General features: G+C 40.3%; 1 protein-coding gene across 4 annotated transcripts in view; it reads left to right on the top strand.

The window, feature by feature from the left end:
- Epb41l4a (erythrocyte membrane protein band 4.1 like 4A) overlaps nt 1–13686 on the top strand; it is a 276057-nt gene that overhangs the window by 126121 nt on the left and 136250 nt on the right. For all 4 annotated transcript variants that reach the window (XM_008829628.3, XM_029561863.1, XM_029561865.1 and 1 more), the window contains exon 3: nt 10896–10947. In XM_008829628.3, the coding sequence (XP_008827850.1) occupies nt 10896–10947 (52 nt within the window). The remainder of the gene's footprint in view (nt 1–10895; nt 10948–13686) is intronic.

The raw sequence follows: 13686 nt of genomic DNA, 5'->3' as shown, positions 1-13686 counted from the left end.
GTGTGTGTGTGTGTGTGTGTGTGTGTGTGTGTGTGTGTGTGTGTAAGTGGAAAGTCACTTTGTTTTTTTGGACACTTAAGGTCTGAGACTCTAATGGATATTTTAAATGAGATGTAAAACAGGCAAATGAATTAAGGAAAATTCTGGTCAGGTAGTTGTCAGCTTGTACAGGCCTGGGCTTTGATGGGAAATGTGAGCCTCAGGCAGTCTAACTTTTCCAAGCTAGGAAGATAAAGAGTAACGAACAAAAGGATTGTGAAAGTCTGGCCAGAGAGGAAGGAGGAAAAGCAAGAGAGGAGGCTATCTTAGAAGCATGAAACAAACATTTTCAGCAAGTGGGGGAAGATTCTGTGTCTGCAGTATTCTGGGAACGCCTCTGTGCTCCTTAGTTACACTAGACACATTACCTTTCAATATATTAACGCATGCCCTAGTTTTTACTGTCAAAGTTTATGTGTATTAAATGTATGAAATTGATTGCATATTGGTAACATGTAAGTTCAGAGTAGGGCATGTGTGCTACTGGACAGCTGAGATAGTAACACTTGCTTTCTGATGATACTTCAATATAAAGTTTTCTATACAAAGTTATTTAAAATACTGTGAAATTGCCTTTAGTTATGTATATAAACTGTAAAAGAATTTGCATTTAGACCTAGGTCTCATCCTATAAATCTCTTGTATTTCTCCTCCCACAGTCAATCTGATATGTGACATATTTCTGGTCATAAGCATTTTGGCTAGGGAATGCGCAACCTGTACTAAAGTAGATTCAAGAGGGATGAGAGAGATGGAATAGAGAACATATTGTTTTTGTTTTGTTTTGTTTTCTAGAGGTTTATTTAAAGTATGGAAATGAAATGGGGGGAACGACTCCCAAGGCCCCACCTCTAGCAAAGAGGCTATTGGTAGTTGATGGCCCATGAGAGAGTGACCGTCACTTTTCTCCATTCCCCAGTGGATAGTCCCACACCCCATGTACCTATGGCAGCACTATTTGGACTTAGGGGGTTAATAATAATAATAATAATAATAATAATAATAATAATAAGACATGGAGTTGGGAGGGAAATGGATTGGGGATCCTGGAGGGAGAGAGTTGGAAGGAGGTCATGGGGGAGGATATGATCCAAATATTTTGCAAACATATATGAAATTTTAAAATAATATATGTATATATATTTGCAAAAACCTTATTTTGGCTGAGCATGGTACTCATATGTGTAGTTCTAGTGCTCAGGAGTTCGAGGCAGGAGAATTGAAAGGCCAGTGCTAATCTGAGCTACGTAGGGAGACTCAGCCTCCAGAAGTAGAAGGCTAAGGATGTTGCTCAGTGGTAGAACGCTTGCCTAGCATGCACAAGGCCCTAGGTTTAATTCTCAAAACTGAAATAAATTTATTTTCAATATAATGGGAAAAAAGCATGCATTTGGCCTGCAGTGATTCCGTAGAAGGGAAACTTTGATGTTATAAGCAGAAAATTGCCCTACCATGTTCCTGAATAGATGAGAATGGCTGGGCTTAAGTGGACCGTGGATATTTCTCCAAAGTAACAGGAGAGAGGACAGAATACAGCACAGATAGAAGGCTGGGAGGTGGAGTGAGAATGCATGTTTGTGTTCTTATCTGATTACTTTAGTTTTTTTTCAGTGAAATAACCAAGACTGTCTGCTGAGAGCACAGAAGCTAGAAGAGATGTTGAAGTTTGAGGGACGGGGTAGGAAGTGTAAGGGAGTTATCCAGGCAAGAGGGAGAATAAGAAAGAGTAGGAGTCTGGCAGTACAACAGGAGGTTGTGAATTTGAAGTGATCCCGTTGACTGGTATAGATACAAAGTGCTCCCCCAAAGGCCCATGTGTGAGAGGTTTGGTACCTGTCCCATGGCATTACTAAGAGGTAAGTAGGTTGTAAGGATATTGACTTCATTAATGGATTAATCCACTCATAAGTTTGCACCGAACAGGCTATCGTGAGGTGTGGCCTTGTTGTAGGGTGGGCCTTTTGAGTTGTAGCCCAGCCTGTTCAGGCCTGATCTCTCTTTGCTTCCTGATCAGTTGAGATGTAGGAAGCAGTCATAGTCATAGTCCTACCACCACAGATCTACACCCTCATGCCTTCCTACCACAATGAACTGTGTTGCCTTAAACCATGAACCAGAAATAAATGTTTCCTCCCTTAAATTACTTCTGTCAGGTAGGTTGTGGTGACAAGAACAGTAATACAGAAAATTAGTTAATATACCAATGGTTGTACAATTTGAACTTTCAATTTGGGTGCTTGCATAAGGAAGACTGGGTCTGGTTAACTATGTCTCCACACTCAGCAGACATTATGGAGGGAAGGATGTATAAGGGAATTGAAGATAATGTCAAATAAATGATTATAACAGGTAATGAAATAAGCAGGGACACAGATTGGGGCAGTGGAGAAGGACAGTGATAAACTTCTGGGATCATTGAGTTGGACATTTTGGTGTAGTCAGATTATTAGAGGAGTTTGCTAGGGAGATTGCACTTGATATCTGAGAGTAAGAATCTTGAAGTTAAGGATATGTTCTTTTTTTATTATTATTTATATATATATTATATATATATTTTGGGGGGGTTCTTTTTTTGAGACAGGGTCTCCCTGTAGCCCCAGCTGTCCTGGAACTCGCTATGTAGACCAGGCTGGCCTTGAACTCACAGAGATCTGCCTGCCTCTGCCTCTTGAGTGCTGGCATTAAAGGCGTGCGCCACCACGCCTGGCAGTATGTATATATATTTTTAATGTGTATGAGTGTATTGCCTGCATGTATGTGAGTGTACCCGTGTTGTGCAATGCCACGGAGGTCAGAAGAGGGCTTTGGATTCCCCTGGAACTGGAGTTAAGGACGGTTTGTAGTCACCATGTGGGTGCTGGGAATCAAACCTGGGTTCTCTGAAAGCGCAGTCAGTGCTCTTAACTGCTGAACCATCTCTCCAGCCCCAGGTTATACATTCTTAATCAGGCAATATTCCAGAGAGTGGGTATAATCTGGAAGGAATATAGTTCTTTGGACTTCTTAATCTGTACCATTGGACAAGTTGTTTAACTACTCAGTGTTTGCATCTTCATTTTAAATGGTATTTGTAGTAGTTTCTATAACAGAGATATTAGGAGGGTTAAATGAGTAAATTATTGAAAGGTCTTCAGTAGTAGGAATTTAATGGATATTGTCCATTGATGTTGTTATTTCTTTTTAACCCTCAGAGTGGTTCCAGGGTCCATGGGTGAAAGTAGTGGAGTCAGTGATGTTCTAGGAGGGACTGATAGTGATTTGCTGAAATCTGTTTTGGCTGAAAAATGGGGCCCACTTACAGTCCCCCCTCCCTCAGTGCAGATGGCTCAATGACTGACTGTTGCTTTTGTCACTTCTGAGAGATAGGTCAGGTATGGTGCTTTACCTGAGGTCCTCAGGCTTCTGTGATTCATACCAAGGAGCAAATTAAATCCGTATCCTGTTAATGTTGCTTAGAAGGCTTGGGATATGTTCCCAGAGGCAACAAGGAAAGCAAAGAGCTGTCACCACAGTCCTGGACTTCTTGGAACACAGGTGTGAATTCTGTTGAGCCTTAAAGTCTCCCACGAATGACTTGTTCTGTCAGTTTTTGAGATCTTTGTAGCACTAATTCCCTTCATAGATAGTCAGCTTTCTTTTTACTCTCTAAATTGAGAAGTTGCTTTTTTGTTTTAACAAAAACTGTATGTGTGGCACCTCTTTGACTTACAGAAAACATGATTAAGCCAGCCTGGTTACATAGGCCTGTAATCTCAGGCCTGTGTATTTGGAAGGCTGAGTCAGGAGAATTACAAACTCAGAGCCAGCCCAAACTACTGACTGAGGCCAGGCTGGGTAAATTAGTGACACCTTGTCTCAAAATAAGAAGTAGAAAAGGGCTGGGATGTGGCTTAGTGGTAGAAAGTTTGTGTCGAAGGCTTAAGGCCCTGGATTCAATCCCCAATTCCAGGAAACAAAGAAAGAAAACATCATTAAATATCAGTGTGGGATTCTTAAAGGAAAACCATCATCAAACCCAGTGTAAATGGCTTTTTTAATTCTTTGACAATTTCATGTATAAATAAATACATACATATACATATATAATGAATTTTAGTCATTTTCACCCCTTATTACTCTTTCTCATTTCTTTCCCTCCTCCTTTAAAAACCTTCTTCTCAACAAGCCCTCCTATTTTGGTATCTTTTTTGTTTGTGTGACCCACTGAGTTTAATCAGGGTTTCCTGCGTGAGCATGAATGGGAGGTTATGTGTAGAAATATGGGCAACTTATCAATCAATGTCTTCACCACTGAAGAAAATGATACCTCCTTCCCAGGCAGCCATTAACTGCCCATAGTCCCTCAGTGAAGGGTGAGGCCTCACGAGCCTTTCCCCTGTACATGATGAAATGGTACAGGGTCCCATCTTGTACAGTGAATTATAGCTATAGTGAGCTCGTGAGTGTAACAGCCGTGTCTTGTCCAGAAGACACTGTTTCACAGCATTCTTGCTCATCCTCTGGCTCTTAAATTCTTTCCGCCCCCTCTTTCATGATGCTCCTTGAGCCTTGGAGGGGTTGAAATAGATGTCCTGTTTAGGGCCGAACATTCTATAGTTGCTTATTCTCAGTATTAACCACCACCCAAGACACAGCAAAGCTTTTTATTATTTCATATTGTCTTTTCCTTATTTAAACTTTCTGAGGATTTATTTTACTGTTAGAACTCTAGTCAACTTCAAAAGGATAATTAGCAACTGAATGTCTGAATCCTGAATTTTATTCATATATATACATATATGCATATTTTAATATATACATATGTATTTTATATATATACATATATGTATATTTTAATATATACATATATGTATATATTAATATATACATATGTATTTTATATATATACATATATGTATATTTTAATATATACATATATGTATATATTAATATATACATATGTATTTTATATATATATATATATTTGCAGGTGTGGTGGCACACACCTTTAGTTCCAGCACTCAGGAGGCAGAGGCAGGTGGATCTCTGTGAGTTCGAGGCCAGCCTGGTTTACATAGCGAGGTTCAGGTCAGCTGGGGCTACAGGGAGACCCTGTCTCAAAAAGACCAATATGTATTTGAAGATTAGGATATTGATTTAGTATATAAGAGTTTAAAAATCCAATTCGGAGACTGTTACCTAGAAAACTGATGAAATTGCAGCATTATTAGCCAAGGTAGATGAAGGCCCAGGGTATTTAGCCAAAACTGTCAGAAAGTACGAAGGGTCTGTCATGTCTCTCCAAGTTACATCAATGCTGTTATTTAGATTGACAGGCCTGGGATGGAAGGATACATAGCTGCTTGCCTCTTATATCCTGGGCAGAGAGGGTCAGCACCAGAGAGGATGGTGGTCATGCCTGGGTGTTTGGGAGGTATATGTTGACTCTTCGATGATAGTAAGCAGGCTGTATGATATGGGGATGAGACAGAAGGGTCTGTTTTGCCTTATTGTTAGCTTTCTATACAACAGGATCGAATCCAGTTTGTGAACATATACACACTACAAGATAGGGATCCGAAATAGAGAGGAGTGAGGAGGGGAAAAGTGACTGCCTGACAGAGATTTTTCTAGAGAATTAGAAGCATAAATGCTGGGAGAGGCCAGGCTGTTTCTCTTACAGCCATCTGGAGAGGCAAGATGGCATCACACCTGCGCTCGATCCAGAAACGCCGTTCCCGGCAACATCACATGGCAAGGGCTGGAATTCATGTTTATCTTTTTCCTTTCTCCCTGAGCAAGCTAAAGCTGGACAAGCCTTTTCTCTTTCTAGAAATCACCTATCTAGTTTTTGTTGCTATAGTGGAGTGCTTGAGACTAGATAAATTACTATGATTTAAAATATATATTTTACTTATTATTTTTATCTTATGTGTATGAATGTATTGCCCACATGTGTGCAAGTGCACCCATATTGTTCAAGGCCCACGGAGGTTAGAAGGTGTTGCAGCAGTCTTCTGAAACTGGAGTTACGGACGGTTGTTAGGTGCTATGTGGGTGCTGGGAATCCAACCCAGGTTCTTTGCAAGAGCCGTCAGTGCTCTTAACTGCTGAATCATCTCTCTAGCCTGAGACTAGATAAATTATAATGAATGGAGTTAGTTTGGCTTATGTTCTTCAGGGCTGGAAGTCTGAGATGAGGCAAGTGCATTTGGCAAGGCCTTGTGCTGTGTCATCAGAGTGAGCAAGTGAGTTCCTGAGTTTCTTAATGACCCTGGTCCTGTAAAAATCCATTCCCATGACAGCAACATTAATATATTCATGAGGATGGTACCTCCTGAACGAATCACCTCTTAAAGGCTACACTTATTCTTGCTACTCTTATACTGGTGGCCAAATTTCAACATGAATTTTGAAAGGGACAAACTATTTCCAAACCATAACATGCTTCTTCTTAGCTCTTAGGTAGCACTGACCTGAATATAGTCCTCTCTTGCAAAGAGCTCGGAATCTCACATTCTCTGTTGTCACTTAATAACAGATTCATTTGCTTTAAAAGCAGTTGAGAAGGACTACTGAGATATCTCAGTCAATAAAGTGCCTACCATGCAAATTTGAAGATCTGAATTTGGATCCCTAGTTCCTATGTAAAGTGATACAGTGTTGCATTCCTGTAAATCCAAGACTTGGGGGGAAATGGTGTGGGGTGGAGACAGGAAGATTCTTAGAGCTCATTGGCTAACTAGCCTAGTCAAATTAATGAGCTCCAGGCTTAGTGAGGGACTGTGCCTCAAAAAATAAGGTACAGGCCAGGGCATGGTGGCACAGCCTTTTAAATCTCAGCACTCGGGAGGCAGATGCAAAATCTCTGTGAGTTTGAGGCCAGCCTGGTCTACATAGTGAGTTTCAAGTCAGCTGGGGCTACAAGGAGACCCTGTCTCAAAATAAAAACAAAAACAAAACAAAAATAAGGTGTAACCCAAAATTGGGGGGGAGTGTGGGAAATGGAGGAGAGGATGTATCTGGGAGAAGTTAAGGATGAATATGATTAAAATGCATTGTATGCATGTATAGAATTCTAAAACAATTAATAAAAATGTATTAAAAATGGTGTGGAAAACATTTGAGGAAGACATCTGATATCAACCTCTGGCCTACACACACACACACACACACACACACACACACACACACATACACACAAAGCAGTGAGACAGTTGACACGTGTTTTATAAAAATAGTAGGCTCTTTTCTCCCCCCGTTTATTAATCTTGAGGATGTTTTTCATAAACATATTGTTGATGATTTCCCCTTGTTTTTTTTTTCACACTTTCCTTGTAGTTTCATTGGTGTATAAGTTTAGTATCTTCTATGTGCTCATTTTATGAACATTTTCTCACCATGATGTATTGTAATTCTATGTCTGTGGGTCTCTTGCTAGAGGATGGGGGCAGGGGGAGTCTATCTCACTCCCCAGAACAGTGCTTAGTGTAACACATAGAGTGCATAGAGTGGAAAATCTGTGTATGTTAAATAGGACTATATTCTACCTCCAGAGTACTACCATCCCATGACCAGTATTCTCCATGGAGTCCTTATGATGGGAATGCTGCATTCAATAGCAAATTTCTGTGCCCTTTTCCCTCTAAGCTGCAGAGCAGCAGCCTGATGAGTTCAGTGTGATCAGTCTGACTGCTTGTTGATAATGAGTGGTGACAAGCACCGTCATAGAAAGGCTGTTTAGTTCCAAGGTCATATCTTTCCCTTGGTTAAACTTAAGTGGATTTTGCATTTCAGGGTGTTGGCTTATGAAACCTGGTAGCTTGTGTTTGTTATTTACATTCTGGAGCATTTATCATTGCCTGACCTCTGCCACTCCTGCCTTCCATTTTGATCAAATGAGATTTATGCTTGGCAAGCCCTGGATTGATGCTTAACATATCTAATGTGCAGGGAAGTTGATTGGACAGTCTTTGACTGGGTCTTCCTTTTTCTTTTTCTTGGTGCAAAATTGTAGTTTCTAGCTCGTCTCAGAAACTTCATTATACCTTTTCACCTTAAAAGTTTAATCATTCTCATGGAAAGAGGTTTAAATTGTGCAGGTTATTACTAGTGTTTTGTTTGCTGCACTAATCAGTCTTTCCTATCCTACTGAGACAAAAGCTTTCTTCTTCTTTTCTTTACTTGGCCCTTTCAGTGTTTACAAAACATTTGGAGACAAAAACAGAAAGTGACACAGTGTATACACATACTGAGCATCATGCTACATCATAAATATACGTAGCTTTTATGTTATGTGCCAGCAAAAAATAAACATCAAAAAGTTTGTTACCAAAAATGCATTGAGTGGAAGAATCTATAAAATTTGATATTTTGTAATGATGATGTTAGAAAGAAAAGTTTAAAAGCTTTGCTTTTGTTCTCAATAGTTTCAGTTGTCTCCTTTCCATTTCTTCTTTTGTTTTGGTGTTGTTTCTTCTTCCCTCCCTCTCTCCCTCCCTTAGTTCCTTCTTTCCTTCCTGCTTTTTGTTTTTATTTTGTTGCTTCTTTTTTTGGGGGGGAGGGTCTTTTTGAGACAGGGTCTTCCTGTAGCCCCAGCTGGCCTTGAACTCGCTATGTAGACCAGACTGGCCTCGAACTCAAAGAGATCTACCTGCCTCTGCCTCCAGAGTTCTGGGCCTAAAGGTGGGTGCCACCACACCCAGCTTTTTTTTGTTGTTGCTGTTTTTGAGACAGGATCTCAATATGCTGACCTGGAACTCACTATGTAAATCAGGCTAAACTTCCAAATCAAAGTGATCTGCCTGGCTGTGCCTCCAGAGAGCTGGGGTTAAAGGTGTGCACCTCTATGCCCACTGTTTCTGCACATTTTAATTCCTCATGTGTGTGGTATAAGGCCTATAACAAGACCCAATATTCAGAGTGGGGAGACAACGGGGAGAGCCTCCAAGGACCATCAACCTTCAGTCCTTTCTCTTCTTTACTCTTGTGGGTGAGGTCCCTAGCCAAACTGTCTAAGACCCCATCCTTGTTGCACCCAGAGCAAAGGGATCTGTAGAACTTAGATAATAAATGGATGTTGTTGTGAGACTCTCTTTTTGGGGGGCAATTTGTTATGCAGGAGTAGAAGCCTAAGCAAGTGTTAAATGGATATTTGTGTCTCTTTAGCTTCCCCTCTGAAAAATACAGGAGTCTTTAAAAATATTTTAGTTTTTAATAAATTAATATTGCTTTGTGTGTGTGTGTGTTGTGTGTGTGTGTGTGTGTCTGTGTCTGTGTCTGTGTATATGTCTGCACGGAGGACAACAAAGGAAGTGGGTTCTCTCCTTCTACTGTGGGATCACAGTGCTTTTACCTGCTGAAAGTTGTTGCAAGCCCCAAACCTTTTATTTAATACCAATAGAAAGAAATAGTCCATCAGATTTATATTTCTATTCCATGGAAGGAATCCGTGGCTTTACATACAAGGAGGAATGAGTTTTCTTTGTGTCCAGAACACAGCTTGACATGTGGATTGATCTTGCTCTACATGGCGAGCCAGCATTTCCCAGTGAATCGCTGTTTAAATACCACGGCCACTTCTTTAGTCACTGGGGACTTCAAACGATTTTCCCTGATTACAGCCTCTGCTTCAAATACCTTTTCTGTTTTAAAAATGAGAAATGATGAAGGCCAGGTAAATGAGCATTACGTGGGTACTTTGTGTATGATGGCTATTTGTAAATCTGTAAAACCTTTGGAGAACTGAATTGTCAAGAGTGGCAGACAAGTGAAAGTTACGTGGGCACGAACAGAGGTTAGCGTAGCAACAGGACTGTTATAGGCACTTGGTGTGAATATTATATATAATTTGGAATAAAATCTAAGGGAGTTGTATAAAATACTAGAACCATTGCTTTTAATTATGGATACTATGAAATGGCAGAGCAAGCCAAGAAAGGGAAGGAAAGCCTGGTAGGTATGTTCTCATGGACTTTTCTTGTAGTCCCCGATTCGCTCCTGAGTGAAAAGTGGAGAGAGATACAAGTGATCTCAGCTGGACAAATGCAAAAGTTCTGGGAATCAGGTGGCATGTGGGAGGGCAGCTCTTCCCTCCTCCAAGAATTGTCCCTTCTTTATTCAGGCAGATAAAAATGGCCCTTGGGGACCCCCCATATTCATGTACAATAGTGATGGCCAGGTTCCATTTATTCACCCCAATGGATCCTTCAGGACACTCCATGGAACCCTGATGCCTTCCCTGCTTTTGTGACTTCCCCTTCCTCCTCTCACAGGTAGAGCACTGAGGCTGGAGGCCTGCTTCTTTTGGTGTTTTTATTTCACCAGGAAACAAAGGAAAGCCCCCTCCAGGGCCCCGAATTCTCCCATTCCTGCTTAAAATTCTATTCATTAAAGATTAATTCAAACTAATAAGCACATAACTCAGATGGGCTAAAGCCAGCTACCAGTAATGACTCTCACCCCTTAACAATAATTACGTGTTGCATAGCTTAGGGTGAACCAGTGGCTAACTCCATGTGAGTTATCTCATTTATTCTGCATAGAAACCCTGCAGGAATGTACAGTGTGCAGTCCTTTGTTCCGTGTTACATAATGATGATGAGGGCAGATCCAGGTTGAAATCCACCTAAGTCTACTCTGGGACTCAGGCCCTCACCTGCACTGAGCTCCTTTCCTGGATCTTTGAATAATGATCGCTTTCTTCCTAATACAGAATGCTCTTTAGTAAGTTTGTGGATATGAAATTTGATATGGCACATGATAAATGTTTATTAAGTATTTAAATACCATTTAAGTAATATTTTGCAAATATTCTTGAAGTAAAGGCCAATGAAAAGCAACTAATTTTTGTAATTACCCCTTTCTGTCTCTCACAGTATTGGCTGGATCCTGCAAAAACTCTTGCTGAGCACAAAGAACTAATCAACAGTAGGTATTCAATTTTAATTTTGTGAGGGGGTGACTTGCAAGTGGCAAAATGCCCATGATTATTAGTTAAAGGAGCTTTAGGGGCTGGAGAGATGACACAGTGGTTAAGGGTACTTACTGCTCTTGCAGGGAACTGGGTTTGGTTCTCAGCACCCACATGGCAGCTAACAACCATCTGAAACTCTAGTTCTGGGAGATTCAACGCCCTTTTGTGGCCTCTGCTTGCATTGCATGCATGGGTGCACTTAGATGTAGGCAAAGCACTCATACACATAAAAATAAAAATAAATAAATTAAGAAAGGAGCTTTCATGCTGGAGAGGAAGCAGCACGGGGGCGGCATTGTGCACACTGTCAGGTGTTCTCCAGACACATCATGTTCAGGCCCATCTGATAGTCAGTGGATCTTAACACTGTATTGAATTTGGCCTGGGGATCCATCTTCTTCTGATTTTATGCATGACTTTTCTATATGCATGTCCTTAAACCTTGACCTTAAAAAGAAAAAGCAGAAAGGCACTGACTAGAGAGCGAGATAGAGAAAAATGGTCTGCTGGCTTTTAAAATGTTTGTTTCTGGGTTAAGGAGTGTATTGTTATTCATGCCACAGGGTACCCTGTATGTGACCTGAAAAGTTACTCAGACTTCTGAGAGAGGTCTTTCATTGTCAGGGGCTAGCTTTTGGTATCATCAATATGGATTTATTAGGAGACTTGGTGTAATTAAGTACAAATTCTTTAATCCTAAAATTCACATTCAAGGTTTTATGTATAAACACATGCACAAACTTAAGGATACAAAGGAATAGTCCTTTAAAATAATTTAATTGTGGTATGTACATAAAATTTTAAAATTTTAAAGATTTTCTATGTAATACACTAAGTAATTAACATTGTTGTAACCACCATCCACCTCCACGACTTTTTCATTGCATATTGAAACTGTACCCATTAAACCATTTTGTTCAACTGTGTGCCTTTCTGCTAACTAGAGCCTAGTGGGCTCTTCTGGCCTTTACAGTGCCATCTGCAGCACATGTGGGTTGGCTCTTTCTCTGTGATGATACTGGTGTGTGAATCTTCATGGATCCAAGGGCAGGAATGTAGCCATGCCTCAGGAAAAAACGGGACAACAGGAGTTGCAGGATTCTTAAGCAAGTACCATTTCTCTGACATCTGCATCGTTTTGATTCTCTCTGCTTTTCTGCCTCTGTACTGGGAGCAACTGAAGTTTAACAATCACAGCTCTGATCCATTTGAACAAATTTATAGAAAATTAGAAGAATTTCAAGAATGATTATTTTAAAATAAACTTGTAGGTTTCTTCTGTAAGAAAAAAACTGAGATAATTAAAGAATGTCAATTTGTTTGCTGGGACAGGCTGCTTCATGCCTATAACCCCAGCACATAAGAGGCTGAGGCAGGAGGACTGCCACAAGTTTGAGGCCAGCATGGGCTATATAGTGAGTTCCATTCCAGACTAGGCTGGAGAATAAGACTCTATCTCAAAAAAGAAAACAAACAGAAAATTATTTTAAGATTAACTATTGGGGCTAGAGAGACGGATCAATGGTTAAGAGCACTGGCTGCTCTTGCAGAGAACCAGGATTCGGTTCCCAACATTTACTTGGTGGCTAACAACCATCTGTAATTCCAGTTCCAGGGGATCTGATGCTGCCTTCTGACCTCTTTAGGCATTGTTTGTACATGATACACTTACAAGGATACAAAACACTCATTTGCATTTAAAAGAAAATCTGAGTTATTAAAATATTTCTGAGCACATTTAAAGTCTCTATTTAACTGCTTAAAACATGTTATTTAAACAACAGTGTAAGAGGCAGTAAGTTTTTGTTCTCAGAATGCAATTCTGATAAATGCTTAGTATAGTAAGTATAAAGCCCTGTCATAACTGAAGAAACCTGTCATGGAAGACTTTGACAATTAAAAATAGCACAATCAGGATGAACATCCATAAAAAGGGGTTGTTTCCTTATACCAAAATTTTTTAAAATTTGTCTTCACAAAAGATAAATTGAGGAAGTGCCAGTGTCTGGTTCCTATCAGTTCTTGTTAAAGCAAAGTCGCACGAGCTTCACTTTAAGGGTTTCTTAATGTCAATCATGTCAGATGGATGGATTTAGGATCTTACTGAGTTAGCAGTTTGCTTCATCAACTCTTTGTAGCTAGTCTTAGAACAAGACTCCAGAAAATGACTGACTAGAAATATTCTTGTTCCAAAATATCCCAAATATGCATTTCTATAGCCTGTGATTGCTGTACCAGCTGTAGATAGAATATTTGTTCAGCCCAAAGATGTTATAGTCTGCTTTCCCAAGAGGTAGGTGGAAGTATGCCCAAATAGCACCAGACACCAGGCATTGGCAAACATGGTTCTCATCCTCATGGTCCCAGGCAAGTTGCTTAACTCTCAGGAGCATCACCTGCCTTTGCTGGTTACCATGCTGTGGTTGAGTATGAAAAGTTCGTGAAGCACTTTTGTACATTACCAAAGGCAACACAAAGTGGAACAAGCCGCTCTGTATGTAAGTGGAAAATGAAGGGCTCATTTGGGCCAAAGTCCTTAAAAAAAAAAATTCTCATTGTGTGTTTTTCAAGTTTCTACTTAGCTTTTCATGACTTGGTGAATAAGGGGTCATCTGTCGTGTTCCACAGGATAAGAGCAGCTCTGGGCTCTATAGGTCTCTTCCCTTTATGCACTTCTCTGCGACATGTGTGCA

This window comes from Nannospalax galili, unplaced genomic scaffold, assembly GCF_000622305.1.
Source record: "Nannospalax galili isolate Female #2095 unplaced genomic scaffold, S.galili_v1.0 scaffold494, whole genome shotgun sequence".
NCBI lineage: Eukaryota > Metazoa > Chordata > Mammalia > Rodentia > Spalacidae > Nannospalax > Nannospalax galili.
Note: the sequence above shows the minus strand (reverse complement) of the source record. Positions and strands in the feature narration are given on the sequence as shown.